The 16,122-nt window shown below is 37.7% G+C and overlaps 1 protein-coding gene across 1 annotated transcript in view; it reads right to left on the reverse strand.

Moving 5' to 3' along the window:
* LOC121092833 (sodium channel protein type 1 subunit alpha) overlaps positions 1–16,122 on the reverse strand; it is a 103,322-nt gene that overhangs the window by 55,538 nt on the left and 31,662 nt on the right. Inside the window, exons 3-7 of the mRNA XM_040604435.1 lie at positions 14,658–14,976; positions 7,274–7,392; positions 2,316–2,405; positions 1,382–1,510; positions 582–673 (exon numbers count right to left, since the gene is read on the reverse strand). Of these exons, the coding sequence (XP_040460369.1) occupies positions 582–673; positions 1,382–1,510; positions 2,316–2,405; positions 7,274–7,392; positions 14,658–14,924 (697 nt within the window). The 5' untranslated portion in view covers positions 14,925–14,976. The remainder of the gene's footprint in view (positions 1–581; positions 674–1,381; positions 1,511–2,315; positions 2,406–7,273; positions 7,393–14,657; positions 14,977–16,122) is intronic.

A 16,122-nucleotide genomic window follows, 5' to 3' on the forward strand; every position in this document is an offset into this window, starting at 1 on the left:
ACCTTTGCAACTATCAGTTTTATAACATACTGGATTTAGAAGACAGTAGTAAAAGCCTGCTCAACAATAAATAGGATTAAGATTTAATGCTATAAAACTGGAGATGGTTTGGAAAACTGTAGAATTTTAAGATAATAAATCCCCCATGCAATGCCCATGCTATTCTTTATTATCTTATTCCTTCATCTTCTTACCGGGTCAACATTTCAAACAGTTCTATTGTCTAGACACAAATATTCACAACAAATACCACATAACATCATGTAGGTAAGATACACATGGGTAAGAATACTTGAGGGTTACTGATATTCGTTGAAAGTGGAGAAGAAAGCTTGACATCATACGATGCAAACCACACACGCTGTGTACTGCAATGTCTCATGCAAGAATCTGTTAAACTCAAAGGCTGATTTCAAAAAGAAAGAGCTCATGTTAAAAAGCAATGAATCAGAGATTTCAGTGAATTCTAATATCTTCTGATTCCTGCTTTTTTTGTGGAACGAAATAAGACTCATGTTTAAAAAATATGAATTCCGTTTCAGTTAATTAAAGTCAGCCTCAGTGTTTAACCTAGCTCTCACCTGGAATGACTGATATTGTTTTCAAAGCTCGGAGAACTCTGAATGTTCTCAACGCTGAGACATTGCCCAGGTCCACAAACTCTGTCACATATCTGTAATAGGGGAGTTCACACACAAACACAATGACAGGATAAAAAGGAACAGTTGGGAGGTACAAGGGGCCTAACACCTTACACCAACTACTTCTTACCTGGGATTACAGAAATAGTTTTCAAAGCTCTCAATACTCTGAAAGTTCGAAGAGCTGAAACATTGCCTAGGTTTACAAATTCTGTTACATACCTGTAGGATTAAATCACAGTTATTCAGAATTTAGGCAAAGTTTATGCTACTTACTTGGGTCTTTCATCAAGACCGCTTTGGCGTTTTTAGCAAAAAATTAAATAGCAACAGTCAGAGGTTTACCTTTCACTGCAGTTTGCCTTGCATTAATATGCTTTCAGAGCCTTCAGTTAAATTAAATGTCTCTGAAGTGAATCACAGTGATTTAACTTTGAAAGCCTAAAATTTATCTAGACTAGATTGGTAAGCTTGGAGAATGAAGTCAAAGGGATGTTCCTTTTCTGCTCAAAGAAAAAAATGCAGGACATGAAATTAGCCTCTCTAATACTAGCTGCACTAATGGCTTCTGCAGTATTTATAGTTACATCAAAATATGCATATTAGAATGCAAAATTTGTTTTAGACAAAAGTAAATCCATACAAGAATTTACGTTTGATGAAATTGATATATATAGATACTAATTTCATGCCCTTTTTGCCCTTCACTTTCAAAGAAAAAGCAAAAAACAGAAACTTACGCAAAGGTAATGACAGTGAAATCAAGCCAGTTCCATGGGTCTCGAAGAAAAGTAAAATCTTCTAAGCAAAAGCCCCTTGCAATGATTTTTATGAGTGATTCAAATGTGTAAATTCCAGTGAATGTATACCTGGAGAATATAGGAAAATTTAATCAAAATAAATAGCAACATTTTACATTGATATTCTGATAGAAACCTGGTGATCAAATCAAAGAGTTTTTCATTTCAAAACTGGAGAAGAGATGCAATAAATAAGCAGTTTTTTCTAAAATGCATTATATTCATCATATAGGCCTGTGTATTTACATGCATTAGTTGTGACATACTGTTGAAGTACAGTGGTCCTGATCTTATACTTAAAGCAAAATGAACAAACCCATCAAATAAATGACAGATACTAAAAATTTATTGGTGATTCTCAGTTTAGAAGTACAGAACACTCAATCCATTACTGTTAATCAAGAAAGTTGTGAGCATAATTTATAGATACTGTCTGAATCACTAACAGCTAAAAGATCTAATATTAACCCTAAAAAGGGAAGAATGCAAGCATGCAGTGAATTCTCACTTTAGGAATACTTTTGCTTATATGCTGTCCTTAACTGATGTGTACGAATAGATACCCGTGGTTCTGCTGTTAATGCAGTGGCATAAAGGAAGGGTAAAACACTGGGTAGATACTAAACCATGAAGATGAGAGAAAATGAGTGCACTCTCAGTAGAATACTATCTGTAAACAACTTTCATTTTTTTCTACCCAATTGTTCTACTAGAAAGAAATTTAAATAATTATTCAACATTTCCACATAGTTTAGAGATGAAATAGTAGTAGTGTCTCGTGATAATTCCTGTCAGCACACATGACTCTACTTACTGGTGTGCTGAGTCCTAGAGGAACGGTCAAAGATATCTTTAAATAACATATGCAACTTACTCTACATTCTTTGTCCAGTCTGGAGGGTTACTCATGGTCATAAATACGCAGTTGGTCAAAATTGTGCACATGATAAGCATGCTGAATAATGTAGATATAGTTAAGGAAAACACAACAGTAATTCATACGCTATCACATCAGCCATATATCTTAAGTTGAGTAAAATATCACCACTTACACAAACCTTTTAAACTTCAGTAAACATTGCACATATATTTAACCTGGCAGTTTTCACTTTAGTGCATGAAACTTTAATATTAGTCTTGACTTATTGATGTTCTGATGTTGTTTTGTTGATGTCCTCATGTTTTGTCTTTAGCTGGTACTGAAAGGTGAAGGAGATGGCTCTCACTCCTGGGAGGTAATGTGAGCTGGGTAACAGCCAAAACTGAAATAACTTGCAGAAAAGTACTGTTTTACTTAGGTACTTGGCACGGCTGAACACACATTAGTCTTTCACTTCTACAGTTTTGGTGCAAAACAGCTGGCATATGCAAGATAAAAAAATGTTGTGCTATGTACCATAAGTCAGAGCTGTAGAGAAAGCACATACCACCCCAGCACCCGGCAGAGCCAGGCTGTCAAAAACACAGAACAAACCAGAGAAAACCATTTTCAATTGCTGAAGTGACTGTATTCCATGTTTCACTATCTCTAGTTTAAAAGTACATGCTTCAGTTAGTGAAACAACAATCCATAAAGAGCTCATGGATTAAGGTGAATAATTTTTTAATATTATTTTGCGGCTCTCAAAACACGGTAGCAGCGTAAGAAGCATCTCTTATTCTACCAATGCTATAATTTGGAAATGGTTCAATAGTCCCTTGTGGTCAATTGCTTGAAAAGAATGGAAAACTGCTGAAGATCAGAATGAAAGTTAATATTTATTTAGCATTCCAGCAAGGAACAATTAAGTATTCTGAGACTATGAAACCCAGACTAACAGCTCAAAGGGGCTTGCAGTAGGGAGATGGGACAGTCCACTGGGGCTTCACTACACCCAACTCAGTGTTCTTGTTTTACAAGATCACTGGCTCTACAAACAGTGCAGTCCTTCTGTTTTCATGGCAATAAACTGAATTATTCAAACGTTTTGAAACACTGACATAACAAAACTAGACCCCAACCTGACTCAAAATGGCCACGTGATGGCAGCAAAACCCAAGGCCCGGTACACCTTTATGCCAAGGGTTAACTCAACTCGTAATTTTTCCTCTAGTCATCTCTCAAAATAAGTTCCTTACAAATAGGTGCATAAACATGACTAGCAAAGAAGCTACCTTAAACTGAAGAAAACCGTTTGCAGATAAACTTGAATATAAGAGCTCTGAATTTTTAATTTATTTATTTTTAATTAAGTAGAGAGCGTTTTGTTGTTTGGTGTATATTTTTCTGCTATGGACAACCCGACTCTCTCCAAAAAAAAACCCCTTCACTCTAGGTGAAGGAGGAATAAGAGAAGTAACATCTCATCCTAAACATTGCAGAAAACTGGTGTAAACTTTAAGGTCATCACTTGCAGCTGCTGAACAATTCCAGCTTGAATGTATATTTTCAAGCAAACATTCAAATCACAGGGGAGGATTAAGCTACCTGATTTCTTTCAACAGGTGAGTGGCCTTTGTCTAAATGCCTGACGAGCAGTGAATATTGTGTTATCTTTCATCAAATGACTTAAATCATTTTAAAGATAGCGTTGTCACAAGCTCTGTACAGTAAAAACTGTTGTCCAGTGGCTTAAGATAAATTATTACAATGCCTTACAATGCTTGTCCTCAAAGTCCACAGAAGACTCTAAAGACTCTGACTTGATATAACTGCGAAATTCCTTTGAATAAAAAGAATCCATTTTGGTAGCTGAAAAACTTGGAGGTGCCTGGGTGCAGCTTCAGTAGTTCCATAAAACAGTTAAAGAAGTGGAATGTCCTCTTAGGTGAGCTGAGGTTTTATCCCTGTGCAGTGCATTTTGTGTTTGCAGTTTGGTATTATTGACGACAAAGGCCACAAGTAGATCCCTGCACATTGCTCACTCTGTACATAACTCACCACATCTGTGAGCTGCATGGCCCAAGTGAGCAGATGCTCAAGAAGGGCTATTATTCCTTGAAATATAAACCCCGGCCACGCTTTCCCTTATGGGAATCTCAAACATAACTGACACATTTAGCCTCCGTGCCTCTCTTCCCTCTTCTCCCACATTTGAGTGTTTGATTTACAGCCTCAACGTTCTCTTAATTTCCTGTTTTATGTTCCATAATAATTTAGCTATACACATAGGTTAACACTTCTGATACATGGTGACTTCATGGAAATGTCCTGTCTTTTTCATGCTCTCCCCATATAGGCAAGCAGCAGGGTTCGAGGCACTATACAGCCTCCAGCTAATCACTTAATGGAGCAGATGAAGTCTTGCAATGCAAATGGACTTGGTGGAAGACGAAGACGGGGAAAAAACAAACGTTGCCAACTGGTTTCACAGATACCTGCTGGCAGTCATGCCACACTGAGTAAAACTGTCATTTCAGCTTCCAAAGGCTAGCACAGGGGTGACTGAGCAGGTGCCATATTTTCTCTAGAGCATCTTCCTGTTCCTTTCTAACACTCCTTTCACTCTGCAGCTCCAGCCACTGTCACCTCCCTGTTTTTGTTTGCTCAGCCCTCACCTACACTTACTTTTTAATCCTTTCCTATCTGCCAGATCTAGCCAGCTCCCATCACTCTTGTGTTGCCCCCTCAGTTCCAAGCTAGCTTAACTGGAGTCAGGCAGGCAAAGGTGTGTGTGTGTTGGGGGGGGGGAAAGGCAGAATACCAGGAGGTGAGTCAGCAGAGCATGAGAGGAAAAGTCCTCCTGTTCTCAGTCCAGTCCGTTCCTGTGTCTGGTATTACAATACGTACCAGCAGTGAGGAAGAATAATTACAGGGAAAGTCTCTGAGCGCTGGGAAGATACACGCTCTGCTTCTTTACAAGGGGGAGCGACATTTGACCTGGTGTCTGGGCACATGTGATCAGAGTGCCCTACATGGAGGTTCAGAGAATTTGGAGGAGGTACAGCTGAAGGTTTTCCAACCAATGTGCCAATTTCATCGTGCTCAACACACCTTTCACGCTGAAAGTGAAAGGCACATTTCTGTTACAAAGGCCAAAATTCCAAACATCCACCCTAAAACATGGGGGCAGTAAAGCTTACCGACAAAAGTCAGAAGATTATTAAAAAAAAAAGTGGCATCATCACCTAATCTTTTACTTATAGGTGGCTAACCTTGTATAAGCAGCTGAAATCTAAACTGCATTATGCAGCATACTATGTGGCTTTTAGTTAAACACATTCAATATATGCAGTGTTTGTACTATACTGAATTAAAAAAACAAAAAACAACAAACCAACACTACTAAAAAACCTATGCATTTGTTCTTGCATTTAAAATAAAAAAAGTTCTAAATGCTACATCTTTATCAGATAAAAATAGCCCATCCCATAGCTGGCTGGTTGGAAAAGAAATCAGTCCGTATAGTGAAAGGAAACCTTGTATAATAGAGCTAAATTACATAGTCACACAATCAGTTAATAGATAGAAAGAAAAATACTGGAACTGCATATTTTTTATTAGAATTGCTTTTGTTCTGACTGCCATCAAGACCAGCTGGATACTCTTTGAACACAATTACGAGGAACATAAAACCAAAACCAAACTCAGTAATCAGTACGCCAGTAAAAACCATTACCCAAGTTAGCACAGATGCATGATTGGAAGGTATTGTAAATCAGTCTGTAACTTGAAGGGACTCGCATTCATTAGAAGCTTCAATCTGACAGTATTTGGCTGCGTTTTCTCACCATCACCATCACTGTGTCTCTGTCAGGTCCCTTAGTTACTGTCCCCAAACGCTCCCTGACTCCTCTCCAAACACCTTGCCCTCCTACTCTTACTGCTTTAACTTCCAGGATGCTCAAAGGAAAAGGTCTTCTGAGTCAGCAGCAATCAGCCTTGGTTCTTCCTTTTCCCAGAGACCTAGAAGATCCTGCCAGCAGTCTCTAGGTAACAAGGCTTCTGCCTCTAACTGCTCAATATTAATTATGCTCACAGTGAAGTTTTCATTTAGTGACTACTTTTCCCAGTCCCAGGGTTTTGCAAGAGAAGTGCACCAAAACCTCACCTTCTAGAAATTCCCATCAGTCTGTTACAAACATCAGGCACCGCCCCTGCATGCCAGTCTAAAACTTTACTTTGTGCACTGTCACATCCAGTTATGGTCCCCCAGCCTGCCCACCATCTGCACATACATGTGCTTTGCAAGCCGCCTGCAGGAGTGCTGCCTATGCTTTCTGGCAACGTATCTAATTTGGCAGAGGCTCATTATGGTGCAGCTGGGCAGGTTTGGGAATGTGAGATTCAGCCTGCGTGAAGCAGGCTTCCAGGCACGCTGCTGCAACAGATTATAAAGCTGGTCTTGAGGATTGCCTCAGAAGGACCCCTAAAAGTCACATAAACATAGCCCTGAGCTAGCTGTTCCTGAGTAGCTACTCATCTGCCTAATTGCTTGCAAAACTCAGAGCTCTTCTGGAATTTCTGAGTGCAAACTGTATTTTTATTTTTTAAATATACGATTATTTTGTGAATAGGCTTCATAGTACAAAAAAGAACCTGAGATGCAAAAGATTTCAATGTTAAAAATAAATCTGAAGAAACTTTTCTGAAAAATTGATCAAGATGGATTTTTAATCCATCTGCAGATTTGTACAGCAGAAGTATTGAAATTCAACAGAATAGCTAAAGTGCATCTATATGATATAAAAATATTTTCTAGTATTTATAAAACCTTACCATAAGTGTTCCACTGGAAAATAAAAATAAAATTATCAGCCTACGAAAACCTGTATTTACAATTAAATAGAAAGAGTTACGAGTTTTCTTAATTGCCCTGTGTAGCATTTTGAACAACCATTGAAAAAGGATATGAATGTACCAAAATTTTAATAGCTATTTTTCTAAGAGGATTGAAGGGAGTTAAAACATACAGGGCAGAGGTGGCACTGAATCGGAAGATTGCCTTCCCTTTATTCAATACTATAAAGGTCTGAAAAAGAGAAAGAAAAGACATTTGATAAGTGTCTATTCACTGTAGATGTTAATTTTAAAACTGTTCCTAGTGACCGATCACCAAAACTATAACTTTTTGAATAGTTAACACACAAAAAACATGATTCATTTTTTAAATAAAACTTCTTTCCAGTACTTACCTGATGTACCTGACATGAAAATATAATTTTAAATATAGAACATTCAATTCATTAATGTTTTTATACTACTTCTTCCATAAAGAGCCTCAGAGTAGTAATAAGACACATTTACGTGATATGTTTCTTGTAAAAAAAGGTGCAGAACTTATTAACTGAAAATACAATTTTATTTGTTTTCCCATAGAAAACTCTCTATTCCTGTTTGAAATACCATAAGCAGGGAAACCTTACCTGTGGATGTTAATGATATGTTAATAAGTGAAATACTTATAGACACTGATTTCATAGACTACCCATTTGTTCATATTTTTTATTCTAGTCTGTTTCTTGGTCGTTGTGCTATGGAGAGAGGGAAATAGCAGTAAGACATATAATCACGATTAGGTAGACCTCTGAGGACTGTGGGCATCTGAATACACCTTACCAGAGGTGAGCAAGAGATACATCCCAGGTGACCTCCTGTGCTTTGCTGGTGTGCAACTTTCCCAGAACATGCATAGTTGTTAAAATTTAAATTTAACAGCTAAAGAGCCCATCAAATTTAGAGAAACTTTCAGGCGTGGAAGCCTTACTTCAGAGAATTGTAGAAGATGCTGTAGGTGGAAAGCTTGTCTATTTTTCTCAAATAAATCTGTGCACCAAATATAAATGGTATGAGAGCAAACCCTACAAACATTGCTTTGCTTCCACCGTAGGCCATCAGGGCTGCAACAGCACTAACACTGCAGCACGGGAAATGTGGGCTGTCAGGCTTCCTCGTGGCACTAAGGTGCCCTTCACCTGCAAGATCAATCTGACAAGAATGAAAAACACCACAGAAGGAAGTCTCAGTAACTCAGAAGAAAGCTGCCGTGGAAGGGATGATGCAAGGATTATAGTCTAAATTCAAACTGAATTAAAGGTATTGAAGAATCTGGCCAAGAGAAATGTAAAAAAAAAACTTGCTTTTTTTGTTTTGTCAGAGTTGTGTATTTCTTAAATAAGCTATGGTAAAGCCTCTTCATTTTTTGTTATATTGCTGACAAAGTCAGCTGTAAACTCAAATGGCAGTGGAAGGGTGGGAAAGGGTATATTGGCCTCTTCTGGTGTCTGTGAGTGAGATCGAGCTTCAAGACTGTGAGCAAGCGGACTACAAGACTGTATCTGGGAAAGCTGGCAGACAGAGAAAATATGCTAAGGAAGTTCAGGAAGGACAATTCTTCAGTCTGCTTAGATTTGGGAAGCTTTGTATGTACAGACCATGAAGTGCAGATACAAAGCTCTAGGAGCACCCAGCAGGTGAAGAGAGAGGTGGAGGTGAGGGTTTCCACCAGTCTGTGACAGATACTAAGTACTGAAGGCAGAGGAGGAGCAGGGATTAAGCCCTGAGGAAAAGCTGTCCCAGTCCCAACTCACTTGCTGGCTTCTTTCTTTCTCTCCACCATAGCCCTACGTGGCACAGCTTCCTGTACAGACCAAACCCCGTAAGAGTAAGGGGCATTAATAGTAAGACTTTATATTTCTTGAGTACAAACTCAAGATGTGTAGGAATGCATAAGATATGTATTTGATTTCCCACTTCTGCACAGAAATGGAGAAGCTGCGTGTGAAACAGAGGAGAGTGGGATAAAGCCTGAGCTGGTGTTTCCAAATTACACTTCCAGTTATGGATTACAGATAATAACAACCTTTGAAGTGTAACTGCAGATGACCTGTCCTTAAATTAACCTTTCATTTTAAATACTGAAACAACCAAGCAGACGAACGATTTTTTGGCACAGTCTCTGAAAGCCTCGCACCCCAAGGGGGAAGGTGAGTTTCCCCTGCCAGGTCTGTCCCCAGCCCCCAGGACTCACAGCTCAGAAGCCTCCAGCCCACACTTCAGCTTTTGTAGCTATGAGGTAGTTGATAAAATACATTAAAAATCACACTCCCTACCAAATTTATATCTAAGACTACACCACCTACGTTTAGTCAACCTACATTTAAAAAAAAATATCTTTGAACACAAGCATATTAAACATACATCTCCTTTCTAACGTGGCTTATGGAAAATAACAGCATGCTGGCACAGCTCCAGTTTCAGTTGGAAGCTGCTGCTATTTTAGCTGTTCTACTTTCTGCTGCCCTGCATAAGCAGAACCAACAAGACATAAATTCCCCACCTCAGTTTTAATTTTTCACTCAAAGCATCTTTTTGACTGGAGCCTTCAGAATATTGTTGGTCCTCTGACTTCTAGCCTTAAACATGATCTAAAATTGTATCTTATCTCTGAAGAAGAATTTTCATTAAAAAAAAAAAGGACAGAAAACAGCTGCTACCCAACCCCTGTGTAAGCGTTTCTCACTGGGTAGCCTGCTATAAACCACTCCAGTCTCAACCCAGATGCAAGCCAATGTGTAGGCAGTCTGGACGAACATGAGGTATTGTACCCAAAGCTGTCAGGACAAAGTAGACATACACTGAGAAAAGCTAAATAAATTCTAAACAAATTGTAAGATTAAATTTCATATACGAAGGATCATGTATACTTTTCAGGGCTTAGGTTTTATAAAGAGCTTTAATCATTTTATAAAGGCAGGAAACTCGCTCACACTCAAAGTATTCAAGTGCGAATACAAATTCAAAGAAACCCATCAAGAGAAGTCCCTGATTTGCCACTTTTGCATCTTTAACCTGGATCCCAGTTCTGTAACTTCTGCCATCTTTGATGTAAACCCAGAAACTGCATTCTTAGCAGGGCAAAGAAGGAGGAGGAGTATTTTGAGAAGATGCAGCCAAGAGGAAAGAAGACTCCACCTTGAACAAAGATATGTTCTTGGGACAGAGTTCTCAAAACCTTATTTCTCCTCTCCTTCCTCCCAGTTAGTTTTAAACATAGTTTCTGGAAGGCTACATTTGGCCGTCTGACTGCTACTGCATTGCATTTCAACTTCCTACAGTTAAATAAACACCATCTGAAACCTCATAGGACCTTCTGAAAGGCAAGAGGTGGCATACTGTTGAGCTAGGTCCTTAGATTCTCGGGAAAAGCACCAGGGCAGCCAGAACAAGACTCATGGCATATTGGAATTTGGCATTTCTTGTTCTTGTGGTTATCTTCTGAAACCATGTCTTCTAGCAAGACCTTAATTTTTTGCTTTGCTAGAACTTTTTACTTTATTCATTCACTTATAGTTATCAAAAATATCTAAAATCATTATTGCGTTCACCTATTCTGATGTAATAAAGTTACATAAAACAATTCTACAGAATCTTTTTGTTTCTACAACTCAAGACAAGTCTGGGAATTCCAGGAGCTAGTGGTTTGATCAAATTAGGCACTGATATTACAAAGTGCCAGGAGAAAAGGAGGCACCTTTTCTGACAGACATCATTCAACATCCTTCTGGCAAGAGGCAGAGGCATGGAGTGGCAATCAATGATGCTATACCTATATTATAGCAGGAGGAAAGCAAAGTAAGACCCATTGACTTCCACCTGTTCTTTCCCTCTTCTTTATTGTAGCAGCCTGGGTTTAAGAGAAAATAGCCAGCCCTTAAAGCGTGAAACCAAATGGACCAGACGTTGGTGCATTCCTATAGATCAGGATCTTAGGATCTTCCAGCTGATCCTTTCTCTATAGATAGTGGTGAGAGCTTCCTTGATCCTTCGTGGTGGTAGCTTGAGCATGAATTAGCAGTCATTATTATGAGAACACACTGATTTGCACTTACACAGAAGCTGAATGCTAAAAATAAGTAAGGTCCAAGCTCATCTTTACTCAATTTTGGATTAAAAAAAAAGAGCATTACAACCAGTTATGATGCTAAACTTCACAGTTCTAAAGATTAGCATTATTGACCACCAGTCAGCAGCATTTCAGGATAATATAATTGTTAAGAATCTAAAAACAGGTATTGTATTTTATTATAACAAAATAATTATGTTCCAAGGGTACAGTTGCTGGCATTCAGGCTATCCACGATACAGTGTAAACCAATAATACTATCAGTGTAAAAAAATAATACTACAATATTTACTAAATATAGTAAACTTGCTATAATGGGCTGTTCTGTTGTCAAACACTGTCAATTTTTTCCTTTTCCTTTAAACTTCAGATTAACATTGGACATGATTACGTCTTCTTTGGTTGTAGGTCTTGCATAGAAGCACAGTTAAAAAGCCCTAAAACTAGCACATATATCTGGTTTTGGTTTTGTAGCAGATCTTCCCATTTTTAACTTTTCATCTGTGGGCTAACCTTATCCACAAATTAAGGCTCTCACACCAGCTCAATACATTTATTTATTCCCATCTTATTCTGCAATTAACCGTATCAAATCATGGCATGCAAAAATCTATTGCTTAGAAAAATAGTCCCAAAGATGAAATAAAGAACACTCTAGATGACACTTCAACATGCAGCACATGCGAAAATACAGTGAACTTGCTCAGTCTGGCAGCAAAAATAGGAAAAAATCCTCAGCAAATAGTATGCCATACTTGCGTATGAGGCTAATGATGGATGATTTCACTCATGACCCAAATTTGGAGTAAGAAAGTTATTCCTGTAATTCTTGTACAGATTTTTTGAATAAAAACTGTGACCAGGTTCATTGGTATTATTTGATCAGTGCTGTAGATGCCCATTTCTATTCCCTATTTGAAAGTTTGGAAGCCAAACTGATAGTTCATGTCGATGAATCAAGTGTACTTTATGAAGAAATCTTCACAGATCTCTGAAGCAACAATGGCATCTCCTAACCTGTACACTTGTCCTAACCCTTTCTTGCAAAATAAGAATTTTCTTTCATTCCAGTGTTTTTCACTAGATCCATATCATTTCAGATAGATGCTTCCTCAGGCAGAAATATAAAAACTAACCATCATGCAGCAATTGTCAGAGTGTTACACTGGGAAAGGGTGAGCTGGCTGACTCCTTGGCTTTACAAGGTGGAATTCAGAGGGGGATATTGAGAAAGTTGAAATGTTAAATGGTACAGAGGTAAATGCATTGAGCATTAGGAGTCCTTCACATCTTCCTAGAGATGTTTCCTTCTTCTTCAGGCTTTTTTCAAACTATTTCTCCTTCCGAGACTTGCAAGACCATCAACTGCTACCAATATTGTCAAAAGACAAGTGAAACAAGATAAAAGTATTTCCAGAATTTGTATACAGCTAGATAAGAAAATCTAGGAATTAGATATTTTAAAGTCAAATTACTGATGTAAAATTGAAATAGGTGTTGCATTTCTGTTAGGAAAGTCTATTTCCCTTCTCTTGAAGGAAGAAAAAACAGAGAAAATTGTAGAGCATGAGAAATTTTTGTCTTGTCTTTGACTGACAAGGGTGTTTCTATTTCTGTCCTGTAGAAGACTAAAACACGTGCATAGAAGGGATGTGTGGACTTCAGCAGAAAGAAGAGAATCCCAGCGGGTATGTGATTTGCCCATAAAAGTTATTTAGCGTACAAATAAAGTATTCTTCCTTTGAAATGGTACAGAAACTTTGCTGAATATGTTCAGCTGGTTTCACTCTGTTTCTTGCCTCTGTCATCAGACCTGGCTGACGTAGAAAGTTTGCAGCTCCATCCATGGAGGGACTGAAAGGGTCTCCCATTTCTTAGGGCTCTGGAAGTGTACCTGTAGGTTATACCTGTCATGTACCTGTTATCACAGTAAGAGAGCCAAGACCAACTGATACAGCTGTAAAGGTCCAGGATGAGCTGTGGGCCAGCAGGGATATAATTGTATGTGATGTTGTATCATAAACAGACACAATTAGTACAGTACTCTACAAGGCCTGCTTTCACAGAAACGCATCTTTTATCTTTGTAAAAGTAGAACTGTGATTTAAAGATAAATCTTCATACACTGTGAATGGCAGATAAAGGCTCTTTCAGAGGCATCAAATAATAAAGATAAAAATATTGTTCTTTCACATAGTATCTTCTTTCTTGTCAAAATAGGGCTCATAAATCACATAAAACTCTGCAAGCTAAGACACTTAGAACAGAGCACTTTGTGAAAATCAAAATAACTCCTGTATTGATATTGATAGTTTTCATAATCACAGTATCTAATAATTAAGTACCACCCCAGCTATCACTATAAATAGTGAACCTTTGCTGCTGCATATGGGCTGCATGACAGAATCATCCTGAAAGGATTCCAGGGTTGTTCAAGGCCAGTTCCACCAGAAACTTCTAAATCAGTTTTACACTCTCTTTATGATATTTTCTGCTTTTTGTGTGTTTCTCTATTGATTCTATACATTTCCTAAGAATTTGCTGTCAAAGCAGATTTCTGGGAACAGAATGTACCATGTATTGGTTCATGCTGTCTGTTTTAAACCTGAAGAACCTTAGAGAAAGTGCGACGTGTTGGTGTATCACTTTCAATATATATATTCACTTTTTTAAAGTTTGAAATGTCATCTATTATGTATACATATTTGTATATACATTGCTTATAATGAAGGACAACATACTATGTTTCAGCTTTGATATTAATTCAATGATATCAAAGGAATAAATTTTGATGTAAGCTAAAAGAAAAGGATGAAAGATTAGTAACCGTTAAGGATGATGGATTCTATCCTGTACCATAGAGGACAGTGGGCACTTTGTGAATGACTGAGACAGCAGTGAGTTGAATAGAAGCCTGGATTTTGACACTGCTTATTTACTCTTTGCTACATCCATTGTACAACCACATTATACAATCAGTCATAATGTCACATTTATTAATTTAATTCTAAAAATAATATCATTGCAAAATTCCTCCTTATGTAAAGCAGGAAGACCAGTGTGCAAAAGGGTACGCAAGGGAAAATGTGTTCTTAAAACATACATTAGCTAAATCAACTTTTTATAACTAGAAGATAGTAAATATGTATCTACTAACTTTCTGGAAGGCAGCATGTACATGTATCACTGGCATCAAACATTTTCTGCTCTTGTACACCCAGTCCTTTTGGCAATGCTCAATTGTTTCCACACTATTAGAATGACATTTTCCTACACGGTTGCAAATTAACAGGCTGAAGTAACAAGCTATATGACACACTCCATGAAAATTAAATGAACATGATAAAGCACTCCAAACACCGGCATATGGACAAAATTGATATTAGACTCACTTTTTTATTGATGTAATATGGGTCCATGTCTTCCAAGGGCTCAGACACCATTCCTGGAGGTATGTCACCATATATAAATGGAAGTGTTTTTCCTGCCTCCAAGTCACTGTTTGGCTTTGGCCCATTTTCATCATCATTGTCTTTACGATCTTGTTTAGAATTCTTAGCTTTTTCTGCAGCAATGCGTTGTTCAATAGCTGCGAGAGACTCTCTAGTGAAGTATTGGAAGCTGTCTGGTCCTGGTGGTACAAGCACTGACTGCTCCATCTTTTCATCCTGCACATTTTAATTACCATTTATTCTTCTGCATAGGAAAATACTAAAAGAAAGCAGAGAATAAAATTCAAACATGTTAAAATCACCAAGACAGATATAGCATTTATTTTTAAATGCTTTTGGGTTTGCTGTGTTGGAATGTTCAAATACACAACATTGAAAATTATGTAAAGATAGATAAAATAAGCAGTTTAGTTGGTGATTCAACCTTTGTAAGAGGCACTTGTGCGGTTCTTATGCTAGTTATATTAACTGCAATAATTTCTCAACTCTAGGTCTTTTACGCCAAAAAATCAAAAGCATGATACTTAAGAACAATCAGATACATTCTTTCTTCATAACTCTAATTATCTTAAAATCATCTCACACTCTTCTGGAATCAATGAGGATTATATTGGTAACCATAAATAGCGTAGTTCATCAGAGCTAATTTGCAGAAATTTCCACTGAGTTCAGCAAAAGTATCAGAAAACAAGCAGTGTAGAATGAGAATTTCTATTAAACAAATAAAAATCAACTCTGTGTATTATGAGGCAGTAAAGTAGTTGTTCCAAGTAAGTTTTTGTACGGGTAGTTATTCTAGATAATAGAGAAAAAATGCCTATTTTTATTTCAATTTAACTGTTACTATGTATCTGGTTCTTTACTCAATACTTGGTAACTGGATAATTCTGGAAGTATTCTTCCAGAGTATATTATGTGCTTGTTTATGTATTGCAATGGAGAAAATAAACCCAATGGGGGAAAAAAGTCCTGTTAAAACTGCGTATCTGGCATCTTTCACACTGCTGCATAATTTTCTGATGACATCAGACATACAGATGAAATGCATATTTGGGCACACAATAGCACATATATCCCTCATGCCTGAATGCAACCTGAATGCAAAGAGATATTTGCACTCTCCACCCATGCTGGGGTCCTTGCAAAATGATCAGTCAACCTTCCAGGAAGCTTAAGGGTCCATGCAGGTCATACTTAATGAAAAAAGCTAGAGATATGGAAAGACAAAGAAGTAAGAATACAAGAGATGGTTGGGGGAAAAACATATTAAAACAAATCAAAAAGTATGAACAAAACCAGGATTTATGGAAAGAAGCTGAAAAAGATGAGGAAAATAGAACAAAAAATGGAAACAAGGGGAGACTGTAAATGAATGTAGAAAGAATTAAGGGAGAAAGCAAAGCAT

Source organism: Falco naumanni, chromosome 8 (assembly GCF_017639655.2).
Source record: "Falco naumanni isolate bFalNau1 chromosome 8, bFalNau1.pat, whole genome shotgun sequence".
NCBI classification, from domain to species: Eukaryota; Metazoa; Chordata; class Aves; order Falconiformes; family Falconidae; genus Falco; species Falco naumanni.